The sequence below is a fragment of the Apis mellifera genome, linkage group LG14 (genome assembly GCF_003254395.2).
Source record: "Apis mellifera strain DH4 linkage group LG14, Amel_HAv3.1, whole genome shotgun sequence".
In the NCBI taxonomy this organism is placed as follows: Eukaryota; Metazoa; Arthropoda; class Insecta; order Hymenoptera; family Apidae; genus Apis; species Apis mellifera.
In genome coordinates, this window is record NC_037651.1 from 7506838 (window position 1) to 7528463 (window position 21626).

General features: G+C 40.0%; 2 protein-coding genes across 4 annotated transcripts; one reads left to right on the forward strand and one right to left on the reverse strand.

Annotated features, from left to right (window-relative positions):
- Window positions 1–5: 5 nt before the first annotated feature.
- Window positions 6–8465, reverse strand: LOC410501 (NACHT and WD repeat domain-containing protein 2). 2 transcript variants are annotated; one of them, XM_026445153.1, is made up of 26 exons: window positions 8214–8465; window positions 8051–8139; window positions 7603–7719; window positions 7300–7503; window positions 7083–7227; window positions 6782–7007; window positions 6508–6706; window positions 6206–6448; window positions 5923–6120; window positions 5720–5859; window positions 5061–5663; window positions 4873–4978; window positions 4626–4798; window positions 4325–4544; window positions 4031–4243; window positions 3735–3936; window positions 3523–3646; window positions 3099–3452; window positions 2799–3017; window positions 2567–2713; window positions 2241–2446; window positions 1958–2157; window positions 1722–1891; window positions 1500–1658; window positions 1250–1439; window positions 6–267 (listed from the first exon to the last, which is right to left on the reverse strand). In XM_026445153.1, the coding sequence occupies exons 1-26, from the start codon at window positions 8314–8316 to the stop codon at window positions 121–123; spliced, it is 5097 nt and encodes a 1698-aa protein (XP_026300938.1). In that variant the 5' UTR covers window positions 8317–8465; the 3' UTR covers window positions 6–120. The 2 variants fall into 2 exon arrangements, with proteins under 2 accessions (XP_026300938.1, XP_026300937.1); XM_026445152.1 differs by having other exon boundaries at window positions 2537–2713.
- On the forward strand, window positions 644–21567 carry LOC410502 (transformation/transcription domain-associated protein). Of its 2 annotated transcripts, none has more exons than XM_006562963.3 (11): window positions 644–1266; window positions 8846–9028; window positions 9123–9422; window positions 9502–9696; window positions 9791–17551; window positions 17635–18993; window positions 19073–19247; window positions 19322–19553; window positions 19645–20287; window positions 20369–20582; window positions 20673–21567. In XM_006562963.3, the coding sequence occupies exons 2-11, from the start codon at window positions 8903–8905 to the stop codon at window positions 21014–21016; spliced, it is 11349 nt and encodes a 3782-aa protein (XP_006563026.1). In that variant the 5' UTR covers window positions 644–1266; window positions 8846–8902; the 3' UTR covers window positions 21017–21567. The 2 variants fall into 2 exon arrangements, with proteins under 2 accessions (XP_006563026.1, XP_026300936.1); XM_026445151.1 differs by having other exon boundaries at window positions 644–774.
- Window positions 21568–21626: the final 59 nt, after the last annotated feature.

Below are 21626 nucleotides of genomic sequence, written 5' to 3' on the forward strand. Positions count from 1 at the left end.
TTATTAATGTTTTATATTTATTATTCCTTGATACTTCTACTGAAAAAATATACATATATTATCCTTCGCTAATTATGCTATACTAATAAAAAAAAATTACCTATAAAAATAATGCAATTTTTATTCTATATTTTCGTCTAATTCTTGAATTGTTTCTACAATGTTTGTATTTCGTATAACTGTATTTAAGTCGTGTGTTACACGTGCAATTCGAGCAGCAGCTTTAAACTTAATACTCATTCGTTGTTTTTCACTTTTCTTTTTCCACTGAAAAAAGGAATTAAATAACACATTAGTATTTTATAAAAATATGAAGTACCTTCTTTTATTTTACAAACAAAATATGTATACACGATAAAATTTTTCGTTGCTCCAAAAAATAAAACTGCAAGATAGATTTTACATATAAGTTTGAAAAAATAATTTTTTTATCTAATCTATGACTAATTATCATATTCATGAAATATTTATAATATATATATATATATAAATTTTCATTTAGAACTATGTAATAAATTTTAATTAATAAATAAATATTTATCTTTTTGTCTAGTTTCTAACTGTAATATTTACGACTAGTACTTTTTTTTAAGTATAGTTGGTATGAAAAAATAACTAGATTTGAAACTTTCTCTTCTCTTCAAACAAAAGCGAGAAAGAGAAAGAGACAAAGAGAAAATCGTGCTTGAGTGTTTTGGGTGAGCGTTTTGAGTTTGTTGCACTAACGCTTGTAGTATATGTAATTTTACGTTTTTCATAATCAAATAAAATAAGGTAATTCCGATCATTTTTATCGAAAATTAAACGCATTTTTAATTCCATAAAACGATATACAGAACTATATACAGAAATTACGACTAAATTCGATTTTGAGCGGGACATTATATTAAACAAAATTTTTACAGAATCGATTGTAAATAAATATATCAGAGATTAAATTTTGTCAAACTTATTTGTTCAATGCAATAGATTTATAAAACATAATAATAATTTTTTTAATAATCTTAATGGTCAACGCGGCAAGTGTTTACCCTAACCTATTTCTAAAGTTGATAAATCAGTGACGAAATAAAAAAACTTTATATTGGACAATTTGAATTGAAATATTAAAAGAAAAGGAATCAAGATAAAAGTCATAAAATCAATGGGAGACAAAAATTCTCCTCTATGTGCAGTTTCTATAATCTCTTTGAAAACACGTTTTGTTTGTTTACTATGTGTGTGATGATATTCTCAATTGTTTACTTACATCTTCATCACGAGATGGTAAGTTTGCAACATATTCTTTCATATTTTCTTTTTTAGGATCTGCTATGACTAAAACAGAAACACAACCATCCACTGTACCAAGAACTATACTTTTACCATCATATGTGCTATCGATAGCACTCAATTCTGTTTGAACTCTATAATTTGCTATCATTTCACAATCCGTTGATCTATAAATTAAATATATATCAAAGATTTATATATTTTTTAAAATGTAGTTTTATATTTACCTAAATACACGTATAGTTTTTCTTCCACTGTGGTAATAAAGGACATATTCATCAGTGCGATTAAACATAGATATTACAGTAAATACGCCTTCCGCAACCTTAGGAATATAAGTCTTGATAGTGGTACCTTTTTTCAATTCCAAAAGCTCTAAGCCACCTCTATAATATCAAATCCATGAAAATAATATTTCTTTTTTTTTCAATTGGACAATATATAACTACCTGCTGGGCGCATATAAAGTATATTTCCCATCTTTGCTAATATTCCCGCTCCATTTAAGAATTGTACGGATAATTTTCTTTTTATTTATATCCAAAATAATACCTTTATCAGATCCAATAATTCCTACCCAATATGATTTATTTGGCATAGGAGTGATACATAAAATATCCTATTAAAAAAAATTATTTATTCTATAAAAAGCAAATTATATATTGTTTGAAATTAATATTCTTACTCTAAATCCCGGTAATCTTATCGGTATTTTATTTATCAATGCTCCTGTATTCGCATTGTAAATAATAACACAATCTCTGTTACCCTTATCAGCAGCAGGAACAATCAAAAAAGAATTGTCGGAAGTCATCACAACATTTCGAAATGATGTACCTGTATGACTTCTGACCAAGTATTCCAATGTAAATATTGTTTTTCCATCTATTAATTACAATTAACATATATTAATCGTTAATCGATTAAAAATCTTGAAAATTCTCTATTCTTCGATCATCAATATATACCAGGAATAGTTCTCATAAAAAGAGTCGCGGTAGTTTTCATACTTTCAACTCCAGGGGGATTTTTCGGTCTTGAAACGGTTATAAATTTAGACGAATTTTCAAATAACGTTAATTGTCTCACGTGTTGTTGTTCCTCTTTGAACAACACTTGTTCCGTAATTCTATTCCATATTAATACATTACCCGATTCTGTGGAAACAATATACCTGAAAGGAGAAACGTATCGTAAACGAATTGTAAACACATGAATATATATGTACATGTATATATACATATGTATTCATATGTATACGTACGTATACATATTGATAATCCACATTACTAACTTTCCATCGTGAGTTATACAAGCGTGAGTAACAATCGCCCCTAAAGGACTATCAGCCAGTTTCGAGATCAATCTTCCCGTCTGCAAATCCCAAATTCCTACACAATCTCTTGTCACTATGGCTGCTATATTACATTCTTCCGCCAAGCTTTGAATACAATTGACGAAAAAGAAATTTCGAAAGATAAAAAAATAAAATCGGCTTGTATCAGGTAAGCGATAAAATTCAATACCTTATCATATCAATTTGTAACTCGTGCCTGTCTATTACGTGAACCTGTTCAAAGATATTGTTTATATTCCATACTTTTACGCTTCTGTCGATACTCGACGTTACCACGCTGTTCCAATTTCCAACAGTCAATGCTTCTAACTGAATAATTCTCGCGAAATGGGCATCCAATATTTTCACCAACTCGCTTGTTTCGAGATTCCAAACATATAAATTTTTCCTACGAAGAAGAAATTTTCCTTCCATCTTTTTCTTTATTTTTTCTGTAAAATACTATTATTTAATTTATCGTAAAACACACCTTACACCGGCAACGGCATAATTCTTGATGCCACTGATCATTATCGAATTGGAATACATCATTTTCGTGCTAATGTTTCGAACTCCGTTCGGCAACATTAAGACATGCGCATCGCTTTTATTTTCTAAAAACCACACGATAAAGCCATTGGCAGACGTGGCTAAAAGCATCTCCTCTTCCCTGTCCAATTTCAGTTGCAACAAGTATTCGACGTTATCGTTGAAAGCCCTTGGCATATCGAAAACTTTCTCCCATTGGGACGATGTTTCGTCACTTGTGTATTTCGTGACTCGATAATCGTCCTTACACGTACAAGCGTATAAAACTTGTTTATTATTCGTCATAACCATCACGCTGTAAAATAAAAGCTGTTACATATATATATACGCTATCAAATTAATAATTTAATCGTATTTCGATTCACCTATGGAAATATAATGGATCCAATGATCTCTTCTTCCTATAAGTATGCAAAAGCATATTGGTGTCTTCTATGTTTCCAGACCAAAACACTATTCTATACTCATCCAAATTCGTGTGTTCCACAGCTACTCAAAAAGACACGTATACACATTCTTCCATAGTTTTTTGAATTTTCCACGAGATAATAACGAAACGATTCTATCTTCTACTCACACAAAATTGGCCACTTGTTGGAATCCTCTGGATTCGTGTGCATATCCAACAAGTTTCCTCGCAAATCAAATCTGTACCATCCTAATTTACCGTAGACGAAAAAGAATTGATTCATCAGATGTATTCCGCACACTGGATCTTTATTTGGAAATGGATTATCGATAATTACGAACTCGCTCGTCAATGTATTCAATACGACGCTCTGTTTAAACAAAGAAATCGCGAATTTCAAGGAAAAAATTTGTAAAAAAAATAATAATAAATAAAAGATTAAATCGACATTGGGCTACAATTACTTGATTGTTGGTCGTAAACGCAGCAGCGTATCTATTGTCAGGGCTCAAAACTAAATGTTGCATAATTCCTTCGATACCGGGATTTACGTCTCTGGTCATGTCGCTGGTGCTCAGATCCCAGGTGATGAATCGGTTCGATATGGAGACGACGTATCGATAATCCGACGTTAAACAAAATCCGAATACAGCGAATTGATGGCCCTCCAAAGAATACTGAAAAGTTTAAAGGAAGTTTAAAGGATCGTTTAAAGGAAATTTTATTTTTCGTTTTATCGGCCAGTTTCGTCCATTTACTTTCAACGGCCCTCCGGGAGTGTGTAAACAGTGATAAACCGGGAGAAGGGCGCAGTTCTTAGCACCGTCGTTATCGCACGCCCGTAGAAGCATTTTCACGTTCACGTTCCCACCTATTTCCGGCAATAACCGACCTATCAGTTGTGGTGCCAGCATATCTGGATGCGATCCTAAAATTGCACCCCCTAATCTAAGCGCATCCGCTACTAGCATCAACTCTCTGAAACGAAATATTGAATATTTCTCAGTAAGAACTTTGCTCTTTCTTTCAATAATGATATTGGAATCTCCGATTCATTACCTAACGATGTTTTGATTATCGATGAAATTGTACGCGTCCTCGAAATCCGAAAGTACGGCTTGTAACGGACAAGAACTCAGTTTTGCGTGAAGCCATTCGTAATTGAACAAAACATTTTCGAACAAATCGTCGAAACGTCGCGATCTGACCAAGTGAAAGGGTAATTCGCCGAACTGTAATTCAAATTCGAATTAACTTTTTTTTTCTCACAAAAAAAAAAAACAAAATATTTTCATTTATGATATACCTTTCTTAAATTGTATCTACTAATTGTTCCCTCCTTCGAATAAAATGCTAAAGGTTGTTCAGGTACTTTTCTGTCTGCCACTCCTTCCTTATCCGCCAAATTGAATCTATATAACAGATATATAATTTAAAAGAATCATCGCAATCTTCGAGAATCTTCTTCTTTTCAAAAAAATCAATATAGTTCACCTGTGCCTCTGAATTTCGGTGTATTTAAACGGTTTCGGTCGACCGCCCCCCCAAATGCCAAGATAATAATCGGCGATCATGGAATGGAAATACATGGCCATGTTCATATTTTTGAAGTATCTTTCCTTGGCCGTGTCCCTAAATTGTCTATGATACCAATTGAGAACGCTGACCCCGTCCGCTTCCCTTTCGCTCAAATAATTGGGCAAATCGTTTCGTATCCTCGTCCAAAGTAAAGGCGGTATCCTTCTAACCGGAGGTAAATGGTATTGATACACGTCGTCCAACACTTTGTCGTCCAACGAAATCAGATCTTCGAGCTCGGACTCGGACAATCCCGACTTGGCGGCAGTGATGTAAGCCAGTGCGTGGAACACGAGAATTTTCCCATGCTGCTTCTCTATTCTTTCGAAGAGCATCATGATACTGTCCATCACTGTGCACGTTAAGTGCGTATCCGCCGGTTTCGTGTAGCTTCTCCATCTGCAAATTTCTGCAAACACCAATTTCACGAAGATCGGCAACGAGCACTTGGTTATGGCGTTCGCTACGAGACGCCATTGATAATTGTTCAGATCTCTGTGAGCCGTTTTCATCCACATCCTACAGGGAAAAGAATTTAAATTTGCAAGGAATATCACGTTTTTCCCTTAGCTTACCTTATCACCTCCATGGCAAGATCTTCGCCAAGAGCTACGACTTCGATGAAGTTTTCCTCTACGTCTATCATCCTTCGTAATAATTGGTAATCTCGAGAGATGACGGGGTTCGATTCCTCGGCAACGCAAGAAAGGATCATCTATGGAAAAGTTCTTTGTTATTTATCGCTTTTAATACAATTTTTTTTTTATCAATATCGAACCTTGCAATTCAACGGAAGTCTGGTAGGTAACCAAGACAATTTGTTCCCTTGGACTCCGGTTAATTGATCGACACTGTCAAGGAATAATAAAATCGGTTGCTCGGTCGTAGCTAGGGTCAATAGATGCTTAAAGTAAGCGGTTAACGGTACCAAATCGTCGGGAATTTCATCGAAGGGTAACATGAAATTATAACAGATCTATAAAAGAAGATCTTTATTATTTCGTCGCCCGACTATTTATAATTATAACAATCGTAGAAGAATCGTAGACGACTATACTCGCTTGTTGACAAATAGAAATTAACGTTGGTGTCAATGCACTGCTGTCCGGCGTCGTGCCAAGAAATCGAATTATGTTGATTGGCTTTTTCCCAATAAGCCACGTGCTACTCGTCAATCCTGCGCTCTTCGCTAACAGAGATGTTTTCCCGCATCCACCTTCCCCGTAGAGCACCAAAGGTTTATCACTGTCCCCTAACATGTGTTCTTTAATTTTCTCCAAGGTGTCCTCCCGCCCATAAAAAACCTGGCAATGTTTTAATTTCACGATATAACTTTCGAGAATTTTTCCATAAAAATCTTTACCTTCACCGAATTGTTACACGCGTGCAAATGTTGCAAAATTTCTGTTATGATTTGTCCTTGCGCCGAGCTATCCTCTTTTCTCATAGCACGATCCACCAATTTTATTATATTTCTGTAGAAATGCGTTATGAAATGCTGAAGATACTCGCTATGGGTTTCTGGATCGAGACCCTCTCGTCCAATCCATTCTACCGTGTATCTTTACAAAAAGAGAGAATAAAATAAAAGTGAAAGTGAAAATTACCTTTTTTCCCCTTCGAGAAAAGAAAGATACCTTTGTAAATTTATGGTCTCGATCTTTTGTGGAAGTCTTTCGTCCCTCAAATTTGCCAACAATTTGGAAGCCTCGTTATCCAAACCTCTGTTAACGATATCCAAGAACAAACTGGCTTTCCTCAAGTTTTGCAGATTAATGTTGTTTATATATCGTATGTACGCCAGGCAATGATTTTTCGTATTTTTCACGTTCAAGATACCATTGATCACTTCCCTCTCGGTCACTGTTTCGAAAATTAAATATTAATAATCATTGCGATAGCTATTGCGATAGTCCTTTCTCCCTTCTTTATATCTACCTGACATAAAATAATTGTGCATGGTATCTTTGTCAAATTTTCCAGAGTTGTACAAAGATTGCGCCCCCTTTCGAAATAGCTTTTGCATTTTTACCATAGTGTCCCACCAAATGGCCTGATCCTCTTGCTGCAGCTTTGGTATTCTCTGAATTATGGAAACGTTTATGTATTTCCTATGCTGTGAAATTTCTTGTTGAATACAAACTACTCGTTTTACTTTATTGTTAAAATTTTTCAAAATCGAGGATATCGGTTGTAGTATACTCGTTGGAGGAACCGCGTTGCTGTCCTTTTTGTACCATTTATCCAAAAGACTGACGTCCATTCCTTGACTTTCCAGTTCCGTCCTTAACATTTCTAACTCTGAACTGAGAACATACGTCGGAATAGGACGATAACCGTATTTCTGTCCAAGGAATACCTTAAATGAATTTTGAAAAAACAGTGTCTCGTATTCATATCATCATTTTCAAAAATATAATTCTTCAAATCGATTTATATCATCAAATTATTTTTGTACCACGAAATTTGGACCCATCGAGAGCCTCTGACAATTTTCTATCTCCCTCATGCAGAGCTCCGTGGTCATGTGATCGTCAGTGGCTTCGTCTCGTACACCCCATCTCATATCAACCACCTGGAATTGCATTTCTTATATAATGGAATCAATTCGTTCTTTCCTCGATTACATTTTTACCTCGATTTAAATTTAAATCTTATCAAACGGGAAAACTCGCGTTCACACACAAGTTGAAAAAGTTTAGCGGGGATGAATTCGTGCCTGGTACGTTAGAAATCAATTCTTTATTCAAGGTCGACAATCCGCTTATATAACATAGATTTTGATACTCTTCATCTTATATATATATACGATTTAACGAATAACATCGATCGAATATAAGACGCAAAAAAAAAAAAATTTTTTACAATCTCCTGCATAATCTCGTAATTAATTATTCAACGATTACCTGAAACTCCAATCCATGCTTTTCTCTGCAATAATCCTTGAGCTTTGGATAACACTGTGCCATCAACGTGTTCCTTTCCATCGTCGTATCTGAATTAAAATATTGATTACGTAAGGGAAAAAGAATGATATATAATTATTTACGATAATAAATTTCAACGTACCAGTGAAAGTGGAGCTCGTAAATATTCTGACGATTTTCGAGCTAACAGCCGGCAAGGATTTCAAAGATCCCGCGAAGATCGAGTCAATAGTAGTTTCGTCCATTTTTTATTTCTTTCAATCGAATTTTTAATCCTCTATATCCCGATACTCTGTATCAAGTTGCCAGCAACATTGCAAGGATACTGAGACCGCATCCGTGATTTGACGGACATTTATAGGCTGTGAACATATATTTCTTCACCCCTGACATCTCTATATGACCTATGACCTCGTCCTCGAATCACGTGCCACGATCAGCAATCAACACTCTGCAACCTTCTTTTTTACAAATTTGAGTTGATGCTGTTTCGCAAGTGTATTTGAAAAAATGTGTAATTAAAACAAAGAGACTGATTCGGGATCTTTAATTAAAGTGGACGATATGAGTCGTTGCCAAGGGTTGTTTGTACTACATAAGATACATTCCTCATTGATTTCGCGGCGGTGGAAAGATTCCGAATCGATTCTTTTTTTTTCTTTTTTTTTAATTTAATAATAATAAAATCTTCTTCGTGAAGCTTATCGATATCTATTAATTCGTTTTGCGATTTCGAAGAGGAAGGAATTATTCAAATTGGCGATTGTATTTCAGGTTTTCTAATGGACCAGACTTAGTACAAATCGAACTTTCAATTAATAAACGATCAAAATGGCGCCGCCAGATCCAGTAACGCAAATGAATACGTACAAATCGTACGTAACGATGCTGGCCGATCCAGTTTCAAAGGATGAATTGAAACTGAAGGCTGCTCAAGAATTGTCGGAAAATTTTGAGGTACTTCGACGATTCGACGATTTTACAATTATATTTTTCAACGTTATATCAATATCGATTGTTATCGTTGATCGTTTTGTTTAAATCGTTACAGGTCATTATGTGTTCCTCCCAATATCCAGCATTTCTTGATCACATGATGAAAATTTTCTTAAAGATATTACAAGACGGCGAACCACATTTTATATCGGAATACAACATCCAACAAGTTAGAAAATTGATTTTGGAAATGATACACAGATTACCCAGCAACGATTATCTACGACCGTACGTGAAACAGATCCTAAGTTTGATGTCTAAATTATTAGAGACCGATAACGAGGAAAACGTGCTGGTCTGTCTAAGGATCATAATCGAACTGCACAAACAGTACAAGCCGACTTTTAACCCGGAAGTGAGTTGGAAACAATATTTCTAACTTCTACTAATTTGTCGAAAGAAATTTTATTGATAAATCTTTGTCCCTTCTACAGATACAATATTTTTTGCAATTCGTTAAATCGGTGTACAGCGAGTTACCAAATAATCTGCCAAAAATATTCGAGCCTCGATCACCTCTGAGAGTGAGAGATTTGTCGGAAATAAATATAGAGGCACTTTTAAAAGAGACTTTCACGATCACTGCTATACAAAGTGAGAAAAGAGCAGCTGATGGTACTCTTATTACCGTAAGTATCTAACTCGATAGAATCAATCGAACTTTCTGTCCTTCTATCTTGAATAATCGGGATTAAAAATAATTGTGGGAAAAAATTCTTGCAGTACAATTTGATTCCAAAAGCGGTGCTGTCGCTCAAGGTGCTTCAAGAATTACCAATCATAGTAGTGCTTATGAATCAATTGTACAAACCAAACGTGACTCAGGATGTATCTGATTTCATCCCCCTCGTGATAACCACTATAACTCTTCAACCGAGTCCTCAACATCGAGCATCCCCTGGATTCAATAAAGAAGTTTTCGTTGATTTTATGGGAGCTCAGATCAAGACGTTGTCGTTCCTGGCTTACATCATCAGGAATTATCAGGACGTCGTGTCACAGCACAGCTCCATATTGGTGAAAGGTATCTTGGGTTTGTACACGTTGTGCCCTATGGAAGTGGCTCATCTGCGAAAGGAACTGGTGATCGCTTCGAGGCATATATTGGCCACGGATCTTCGAAACAAGTTCATACCCCACATGGAATGCTTATTCGACGAAGATATATTTATCGGACGAGGTTGGACCACCCACGAGTCCCTGAGACCTCTGGCATTTTCCACGCTCGCAGACCTGGTTCACCATGTCAGGCTATATTTGCCGTTGAGCGACGTGTCAAAGGCGGCGCACCTGTACAGCAAAAATCTATTGGATCAAAGTCTTCCTACAACTGTACAGATGGTCTCGTGTAAATTGTTGATGAACCTCGTCGACACGGTGAGGCAAAGATCCGACGCCGAGAATAGCACTCAGGGCAGAGAGCTGTTGATGCGAATACTTTTGGTATTCGTTTTAAAATTTAAGACGATAGCAAAGATCTATATACCGATCTTGCGCAACAAGGCTAAACAAATGACCCCTCCTGGCATGGACGTAAAGACGGAAGACGTTAAACCGCTCGTACCTGACTTGAACGAGGAGAAGGAGAGCGGAAAATCGAAATTCGGATTTCCCTCCTCCCAAGCTATGAGCTACAACGTTGTCGATTATAGGAATTTGGTGAAAAATTTGGTGCACGGCGCCAAGGCCATCACGGCGAATTATATAAACAGCAAAACCGGGGAAGTGACGCAGTCTAATCAGTTTCAAACGAAAGAGACTTTGGTGTACATTAAATTGGTGAAATGGGCGTTGCCGGCATTGGACATTTACACGATAGGTCCTCCCACTATCGGCGCTGTCGCGCAACAGGGTAGGCCGGCCCAGTCTCAAACGATACGAACGAGGGAAGAGAAGGAAGTGTTGGAACTTTTTGGAAACGTTTTCACCCAGATGAATCCGCAGACATTCCAGGAAATATTCTCCACCTCGATCGACTACATGGTCGAGAGGATTTTCAAGAATTGCGCGTTGCAAATTATCGGAAGTGCCTTTCTCTCTAGTCCCACGATATCGTCTACTTTTGCAACGATATTGGTCGAATATTTGTTGGAGAGGATGGGCGACATGGGATCCAACGTGGAAAGAAGCAATTTGTATTTAAGGCTGTTTAAATTAGTTTTCGGCAGCGTCTCGCTTTTCCCCGCTGAGAACGAGCATATGCTGAGACCGCATTTAAACCAAATTGTAAATCGGGCCATAGAGTTGGCCATGTCTGCCAAGGAACCGTATAATTACTTCCTCCTGTTGAGAGCTCTGTTCAGATCTATCGGAGGCGGTTCTCACGACCTCCTCTATCAAGAATTTCTACCTCTCCTTCCTAACATGTTGGAAGGTTTGAACAGATTGCAATCCGGTTTGCACAGACAGCACATGAAAGACCTATTCGTTGAACTATGTTTAACGGTACCTGTGAGACTTAGTTCCCTCCTACCTTATTTACCTATGCTAATGGACCCTTTGGTTTCGGCATTGAACGGAAGTTACTGCTTGGTTAGTCAAGGATTACGAACCCTCGAATTATGCGTGGACAATCTTCAGCCCGACTTCTTGTACGAGCATATACAACCTGTTCGAGCCGATTTGATGCAAGCATTATGGAGAACGTTACATAATCCTACTGACCAAGCACACGTGGCTTTTCGAGTTCTGGGTAAATTTGGTGGAGGAAATCGAAAGATGATGATCGAGCCACAAAAATTGGAATACAACGATCGCGAGACCAATTCTCCAGCTATCGTCGTTTATTTCCAAGAACCGACGAAACCTATAGATTTCCCCGTGGAAAAAGTGATCGAGACTGCGTTCAACGCCCTAAAATCCAACAACACGGACTCGTTTTATCGCAGGCAATGTTGGGAGGTGATTAGCTGCTATTTAGCCGCGTCCCTCCGATTGGACGACAGCAACGCCATATTGCACAAATTGTTCCTGCATCCCAGCTTCAAAGAGAGTAAAATTTTGCATCAACGGGGGCCCCACTACCAATGCCCGGACACCGTGGCGAGGAACGTCCAGCAAACGGCTCTTACTGGGCTCTTCGTCGCTGCGGAGATCAAGGAGTTGAGGCATTCGGTGTTGGGCACCGTCGTGTCCATCGTGAGACATTACACCATGGTAGCTATCGCGCAACAAGCAGGCCCGTTCTGCCTCACCGGAAGGCAGATACGCATGCAAGGCCAAGATCCCCTTGTGCTGATCGACGCGCTGGCGGTCATCATGGGTCACGAGGAGAAAGAGTTATACAAATCCGGCCATTTGGCCCTTGTTCTGATCCTGGAAACTGCGACCAACATTCTTGGATCGAAGGAACGCGCCTGCCAATTACCCCTGATGGAATATTTGGCGGAGAAGATGTGCTCCCTTTGCTACGAGCGTGCCTGGTACGCAAAATTGGGAGGATGCATCGCCATCAAGTTTCTTTTCGAACGAATGGCGACCAAGTGGGTGCTGAATCACCTGTTCGTGTTCCTAAAAGCTCTGATGTTCGTAATGATGGATCTGACGGAAGAGGTGTCGAACGGCGCCATAGACATGGCCAAGGCAAACTTGGAAAAGATGTTGAGGGTTTGCGTGAATCCAGGGATCCAGGATGGAAACACAGAGCTTATCGAGGCGCAGAACAAAAGTTTGTACGAGGTTACCCACGAGTTGGTGAGACAAGTGACATCGCCGCACACGTTGGTCCGAGAACAGGCTATGTCCTCGTTGAGATTGCTCGCCGAGATACAAAATAAAACGGTCACCGAGGTGATGGAGCCGCACAAAGAGGTGCTGGCCGATATGATCCCGCCCAAGAAACATCTGTTGAGGCATCAGCCGGCCAACGCTCAGATCGGTTTGATAGACGGGAACACATTTTGCACGACGCTGAATCCACGTCTATTCACGATCGATTTAACGGAGCACGATGTGTTCTTTCAAGAGCTGTTGGCGCTGAGCGAGGCAGAAGACGCGAATCTGAACAAACTGCCTTGCTACAAGTCCGTCTCGAACCTGATCCCTCTCAGGAAATCAGCTTTGAGAGCTTTGGCTGCCTGCCACTACATCGTCACCTGCCGCGAAAGAATATTCGGCGTTTTGTACAAAGCTTTGGAGAAACCGAACGCCGAGCTGCAAGAGGCGGCGTTCGAATGCATGCAGAAATTCATAGCCGGCTTCCAGATCGACATGCAGTCCGTCCACGCCATTATGAGGCCTATGCTGTTGACTCTGGGCGATCATAGAAATCTCAGCCTCAACTGCGTCAAGAGGCTCTCGTATTTGACCCAATTATTCCCAAGCACGTTCAGCACAGCGCTCTGCGAACAACTTTTGCAACACTTGAAGAAGCTGTTGGAGAATTTGATTCAGGCGCACAAAGGTATATCGAAGTCGGGCGAGAACGAGCAGAAGATAGCCACTATCATAGGGATATTTCACGAAATTCCCGCCGCGACCCCCATATTCATCGATATTCTGTGCAGGCTCGTTTTGCAAACGGAAAAGTCGTTGATGGTCGAGGTGTCGAGCCCGTTCCGTGTCCCCCTGATGAAATTCTTGCTTCGATATCCCACCGAGACGCTCAATTTATTTTTACTCGACAACAATATCAAGGATCAACAGTGGAGCAGATACTTGGAGTTCCTCGTTAAACAGAAAGATGGGAAACCGTTCCGCGACGTGTTGCACGGTAGCACGACGAGACTGATAACCATGCTCCTCGCCCATTCCCAAACCAACTCGAGCTTGACCCACAGCGAGAAGAGCGAGTTGCAGCACCAAGCCATCAAAATTATCGCTATTCTAATTAAATTCGACGAGCAATGGTTGTCGACGCAGAGCCAATTGGTGGGCGCGTTGAAGCAAATTTGGTGCAACGATGAATACCACGCCCTGCAGAAGAAAGTTGAGAGCGTGGAATATTGCCATTGGAAGGAACCGAAACTTATCGTGAAGATCTTGCTCCACTATTTCCGCCATCACCCCAACGATATAGACTTGCTGTTCCAGCTGTTGAGGGCGACTTGCGACAGATTTATGCCCGATTTCCAATTCTTGCGAGATTTCTTGGAGCACACGGTTGCCCAGGAATACACGGTCGAATGGAAGAGAAGCGCCTTCTTCAGATTCGTCGACCATTTCCCCACGACCAATCTTTCCCAGGAATTAAAAGCGAATGTTTTGCAATTAATCATAATCCCCTGTTTCGCGGTGAGTTTCGAGCGAGGTGAAGGTACGAAACTGATCGGTGGTGCGCCCATGCCGTACCAAGACAACCCGGAGAACGTTGTCTCGGTGTTCATCAGCAAAATCATCGATCCGGACAATCCATTCGGTTCCGCGGATTGCGTCCGTATCTCGTTGCTTCAATTCTCTTGCCTCTTGGTTGAGCAAGCCTCTCAACATATTCACGACGTGAGCAATAAGAGGCAAGGTAATAAGCTACGAAGATTGATGACTTTTGCGTGGCCATGTCTCCTAGGCAAAAATTGCGTCGATCCGACGACCAGGTACCACGGCCACTTGCTTCTGAGTCATATAATCGCCAAGTTCGCTATCCACAAGAGGATAGTGCTTCAGGTATTCCATAGTCTGTTGAAGGCACACGCGTTGGACGCGAAAAATGTGGTGAGGCAAGCTCTGGAGATCTTGACTCCCGCTATGCCTGTCAGAATGGAGGATGGTAATACCATGTTGACGCATTGGACGAAGAAGATTATCGTGGAAGAGGGGCACTCTATGCAACAGTTGCTTCACATTCTTCATCTGGTAGTTAGACATTACAAGGTGTATTATCCCGTCAGGCACCATTTGGTTCAGCACATAGTGAACTCTATCCCGAGGCTAGGATTCAGTCCGACTGCCACTATAGAGCATAGAAGATTGGCCGTCGAGTTGGCGGAGGTGATAATCAAATGGGAATTGCACAGGATCAAAGACGAGGCGGAAAACAACGAGTCCGGTGGTACGAAGGCGGCCGGATCCGTGAAACGACTTGTGAACGAGGAATCGGCCGGAAATAAACGTATGAGCGGTCAAACGGCGGCAGGAAGTAACACGGTTCCGGTCATCTTGCCCAGGATGGAGCCCGGCTCCACGAAACCGATCGAAAGGGCTCACGCCGACGCCATCTTAAATTTTCTGCTTCGACTTGCTTGCCAAGTGAACGACGTTAATACGCTTCATGGAAACCCAGGCGAACAACTCGCGAGACGTTGCGTCGCCTTGCTGAAAATGGCGTTGAAACCTGACGTCTGGCCGCAATCCTGCGACCTCAAACTGGCCTGGTTGGATAAAGTGCTGGCCAGCGTTGGTAGCGCCGAACCTAACTACGGCAACATCTCCACGGCTCTCGAAGTGTTGACATTTTTACTGGGTGTAATGAAGAGGGAACAGATCTTGGCAGGTTTCAAACCTTTGCAACGTGGGATAGGTGCTTGTATAGCGAGCAGCAATACCAAAGTCATTCGTTTGGTTCATGGATTGTTGTCTCGTTTGATGACCATTTTCCCGGCCGAACCGACCTCCTCCTCGGTTGCCTCCAAGTACGAAGAATTGGACACTTTGTACACCACCGTCGGTAAGTTTATCGTTGACGGTTTGACGACTTACGAGAAGAACACCACAGCCACTCCGAGCACGTTGTTCGGCACTTTGATGATGTTGAAGGCCGCCTGTACGAATAATCCGAGCTACATCGATCGACTGATAACTCCCTTTATGCGAGTTCTTCACAGAATGGCCAAGGACCATTTGCACTCGGCCCAGGCGGAGGCCAATCCGGTCGGTAGCGAATTGTTGATCTTGAGTTTAGATCTGGTGAAGAATCGAGTGGTGGTGATGGGCGTGGAAATGAGAAAGACGTTCATAGGCTCGATTCTGGTCGGTTTGATCGAGAAAACGCAAGATATAAAGGTGATGAAAGCTATCACGAAGATGCTCGAAGAGTGGATGAAGAATAAAAATCCTATCGCGATAAATCAAGCGCCCAGCCTGAGAGAGAAGTCGATACTCTTGGTCAAAATGATGCAGTACGTGGAAAAGCGTTTCCCCGACGATTTAGAGTTGAACAGGCAATTTTTAGAACTGGTCAATTACATATACAGGGATGAGACCCTCAAATCGTCCGAATTAACGTCGAAATTGGAGCCCGCTTTTCTGTCCGGCCTAAGATGCGTCCAACCTCAGATACGAGCAAAATTCTTCGAGGTGTTCGACGGATCGATGAGGAGACGACTTCACGACAGGCTTCTCTACATTATCTGCAGCCAAAGTTGGGACGCGATAGGTCCCCACTACTGGATCAAACAGTGCATCGAGTTGCTTCTCGTCACCGCTAATACGACCACTCAGATACAAATGTCGAATCAGGACACTTTGCTGCCGAGCATAACTTCCGTGATAAATATGGCCGACAGCGAGGAGCACAAGAATTTTATGATATACAGCTCTATAAAGGAGGAGCCTCAAGACATCTCGGAGGCGGCCGACGTGAAAGATGAAATACTGGATATGGACTTGTCCAACATAGACTCGGCCACTGTTCCAGAAGAGATCATCACCACTGGGAAGGCAACGTTGACGCAGTTGATCGCCAAGCAAGGTGAATTCATAGAGTACGCGAAAAAGATCAGAACGGAACAATTGTTACTTGCTACTGCGCAACTTTGCCACATGGACACAAATCTGGCGGAACGCCTTTGGTTGGACACATTTCCAAGGATTTGGAGCATCTTGGACGAGCATCAGCATAACACGTTGATAGCGGAAGTGGTGCCGTTTATTTGCAGTGGCACACACGTGATTCAGAAGGATTGTCATCCTAGTGCTATAGCCACTTTCGTCGAGGCACTTTCGCACTGCAATCCTCCGGTACCTATAAGACCAGCTTTGATGAAATATCTAGGAAGATCGCACAATCTTTGGCACAGGATGACTCTTAGCTTGGAACAAATGGCATTCGACAATGGAAACAATCAGTTTAAAATTAAAAGAGAATCGGATTGCTACGATTTCGAACCTGACAATAGTCCTCATGCCGAGATCTTGGATTCTCTGTCCGACATGTACTCTTTGTTATGCGAGGAAGACATGTGGTCCGGTCTCTGGCAAAAACACGCTCACTACAAGGAAACTTTGCAGGCAACTGCATTGGAACAACAGGGATTCTTCGAGCAAGCTCAGGGAGCTTACGACGTGGCGATGACAAAGTTCAAACAGGATTACGTGTCCACGCCTGCTCCCTTCAAGATACAACGAGAAGCGATGCTCTGGGAACAACATTGGATAAGATGCGCAAAAGAGTTGAATCAATGGGATTTGTTATTGGATTATGGTAGCAAAAAGGCAGAGAAGAATCCCTTCTTGATCTTGGAGAGTTCTTGGCGCATTCCCAATTGGACCATGATGAAGGAAGCTCTTGCACAAGTGGAACATAATTGTCCAAAGGAAATGGCTTGGAAGGTAAACACATTTTCTCTTCCTGATCGTTCGAATAAATGTTGTTTCTTTCTCTTTCTCTCTCATGCACAATTGAATTTTTACAGGTGAATCTTTATCGAGGATTCTTAGCGATATGTAACAGCGAGGATCAACATTTAAATGCAGTGGAACGATACGTAGAACTTGCGTCCGGTTTGTGCATGCGTGAATGGCGTAGACTACCTCATATCGTGAGCCATGTGCACTTACCGTTATTGCAAGCCGCCCAACAAATTATGGAGCTTCAAGAAGCGATGCAAATTCATCAAGGATTATTGCACGGAAGAAGTACGTCGTTGCACGATATGAAAGCTATCGTGAAAACGTGGAGGAACCGATTACCCGTAATAGCCGATGATTTGAGCCATTGGTCAGATATTTTCACTTGGCGACAACATCATTACACGTTTATCTCGAGTCACTATGATTCGCAACAAGATCAAACGTCCAATCACTCTATGCTTGGTGTTCATGCTTCCGTCCAAGCGATTATTCATTTCGGTAAAATAGCTAGGAAACATAATCTTTGCGGTGTATGCCTGGATTCTTTGTCGCGAATCTATACAATACCCAGTGTACCTATAGTTGATTGCTTTCAAAAAATCCGGCAACAAGTAAAGTGTTACCTACAAATGGCATCGGTTAGTGGAAAGAACGAGCTACAAGAGGGGTTGGAGGTTATCGAGTCGACGAATCTACGATATTTTACTAAGGAAATGACCGCAGAATTCTACGCTTTGAAAGGAATGCTGTTGTCGCAAATAGGTAGATCTGACGACGCTAACAAAGCCTTCTCAGCCGCTGTTCAATTGCACGACACATTAGTGAAAGCTTGGGCTCTATGGGGTGATTATCTGGAGCACATATTCACACGTGATGCACGTCAGATTTCTATTGGAATCTCTGCCATCACTTGTTTCCTTCATGCGTGCAGACATCAAAACGAATCCAAATCTAGAAAATATTTGGCGAAAGTTCTGTGGCTGCTTACTTATGACGATGATAAATTCTCTTTGATGGAAGCTGTGGACAAATACGCTGTAGGTGTTCCCCCAATTCAATGGTTACCCTGGATACCTCAATTATTGATGTGTTTGGTCAGACACGAAGGAAATGTCATCTTAAATTTACTAAGCCAAGTTGGAAGAATGTTTCCACAAGCTGTGTACTTTTCCATCAGAACTCTCTATCTTACGTTAAAGATTGAACAACGTGAAAGGTATAAGAGTGCAGAATTAGCTGCTGGAAAGAATCAGGAAGGTGTGGAAGGGCGTGGAGCTGCAGGAAATGTACAGCAACAAGGAGTACCTGAAACGGGACCAATTCGAGCCACACCACCTATGTGGAGATGCTCGAAGATCATGCATATGCAAAGAGATATTCATCCTACTATTTTATCTAGTTTGGAAGGCATTGTAGACCAAGTTAGTTACTTATCAAAATTACATTTTCTCTATATCACTACAAATGGATACAACGAATACATTGATTAAATTATTTCAGATGGTTTGGTTCCGAGAAACTTGGTATGAAGAAGTCTTGAGACAATTGAGACAAGGTCTAGCTAAATGTTATGCCATAGCTTATGAAAATCGTGGCGCTGTGAGCGAAGCAACCATAACTCCACACACGTTGAATTTTGTGAAGAAATTAGTTTCGACCTTTGGCATAGGAATTGGTAAGTTTCGATATCAAGTTTTTCCATTTGTCTAAATATTAGAATCTGTTAAAGAAGAATTTTTCAAATTCTAGAAAATATATCCTCCTCTCAAAATGTGAACAACACGTTCGGCTCGGCGGCTTCGGAATCTCTAGCACGCAGAGCTCAAGCTACGGTCCAAGATCCCGTTTTCCAGAAGATGAAAGGTCAATTCAAAAGCGATTTCGATTTCACTGTACCTGGAGCGAGACTACTTCACAATCTAATCAGCAAACTGAAGAAATGGATCAAGATTCTCGAAGGAAAAACGAAACAATTACCAAAGTAAGTAATACCGTTTTGTTCACAAATCAATCTTTCACAAATCTTTTAAAATAAATTTAATTCGTGATTTTTATCGTGATATATTGAACAGGTCCTTCTTGATCGAAGAAAAATGTCGATTTCTTAGCAACTTCAGCCTGAAAACTGCCGAGGTAGAACTTCCTGGCGAATTCCTATTACCTAAACATTCTCATTACTACGTAAGAATAGCCAGATTCATGCCAAGAGTTGAAGTTGTTCAACGTCACAATACAGCGGCTAGAAGATTGAGAATTCGTGGACATAATGGACGTTTATACCCTTATTTGGTGGTCAACGATGCTGGGCTAGGTGATGCAAGACGCGAAGAGCGCGTTCTACAACTCTTGCGAATGTTGAACCACTATTTGGCTAAACAAAAAGAAACCTCAAGAAGATTCTTACATTTCACTGTTCCTCGTGTAGTCGCGGTTTCACCACAAATGCGATTAGTCGAGGATAATCCTGCCTCCATTTCTTTACTAGACATTTATAAACAAGGCTGTGCGAAATTAGGTATAGAACACGATGCGCCTATAGCTAGATATTACGATAGATTAGCAACAGTACAAGCTAGAGGTGCACAAGCGAGTCATCAAGTTTTAAGGGACATATTGAAAGAAGTGCAGACAACAATGGTTGCCAAGAGTATGCTTAGAGAGTGGGCGTTGAAAACATTCCCTGGTGCAACGGATTATTGGACTTTTAGAAAAATAGTAATATATTCCTATATTCATATACGCTGAAAAATTATTATTTCTTGTATAAATTGCTTCATTTATTTCTCCATTTTATAGTTCACTCTACAACTTTCTTTGACTTGTTTTGCGGAGTATGTGCTTCATCTAACAAGATTGAATCCAGACATGATGTATGTGCATCAAGATTCAGGACTGATCAACATTGCTTATTTCAAATTTGACGTTGATGATACATCCGGTGAATTGGATGCCAACAGACCAGTCCCCTTCCGATTGACACCAAACATTTTGGAATTTCTTACCAGTACAGGTGCGTGATTTATATTATTTATATTATTATTGTTATATTTATAAATATTATAAAATATTGTTCTTAAGAAAAAGAATTTTTAATGTACAGGTGTTTCCGGACCATTAACCGCGTGTGCTATTGCCACTGCTCGTTGTTTAGTTCAACCATCTTTTAAAGTACATACGATTCTTCGTGCAATTTTACGAGATGAAGTAATCGCGGATCATAATAAGAAACAAGAAGATGCCGAAAGTTCATCACAAACTCCAACGGATATGAAAGGTGAACTTTTAATAACGATGGTCACTCGAGCAGTTAATGCAATCGTTGGAAGATTGAATTCTTTGGCCAATTTTGATGGAACGGACAGTAAAGTCAGCACTCTGGTCGCAGCAGCCAATAGTCACGATAATTTATGCAGAATGGATCCGTCTTGGCATCCATGGTTGTAACCATATTTTCTTGAGAACTACTCGTGCTTCCAATGTGAAAAAATAGATAGAAAAATTGATGCATATGATTGATTCTCACAGAAATCATATGCAGAATTTGTATTATTATTTTATTTCTATTTTCATTACAAAATTATTTGATTTTAATCGTAAGAAACACTTATCTTAGCTTAATCATTAACTTTGAATCTTTATATTTGTACGAATTTTGCTTGAATTTCAATTATTTTAATTCTATATAACTTCGGTATTCAGTTTTATAAGTCATGTAAATATTATGTAGAAACATAAGAAACTATTTGCAAAGTATGACATCTACGATTCAGAATGAGTCATTGAGTTATTTTAATCATTTATTCTCTTGTACGACGCAACACATGTTTATATCGTGTAAAAATTCTCACCTTGGGAATGTTTCACCTGTATCATTTACTGTATATACTATTTTTAAATGTAAGAGTTATTTACAATGACTTGTCAAAAAGTGTTTATAAATCTAAAAGAGGAAAAGAAAGAGAAATAAACTATCCAAAATAATTACCTTTTCTCAATTCTGTAGTTAATTTTTTTATATCCCATTAATTATCAATTGGAAAAAAAGAAAATATTT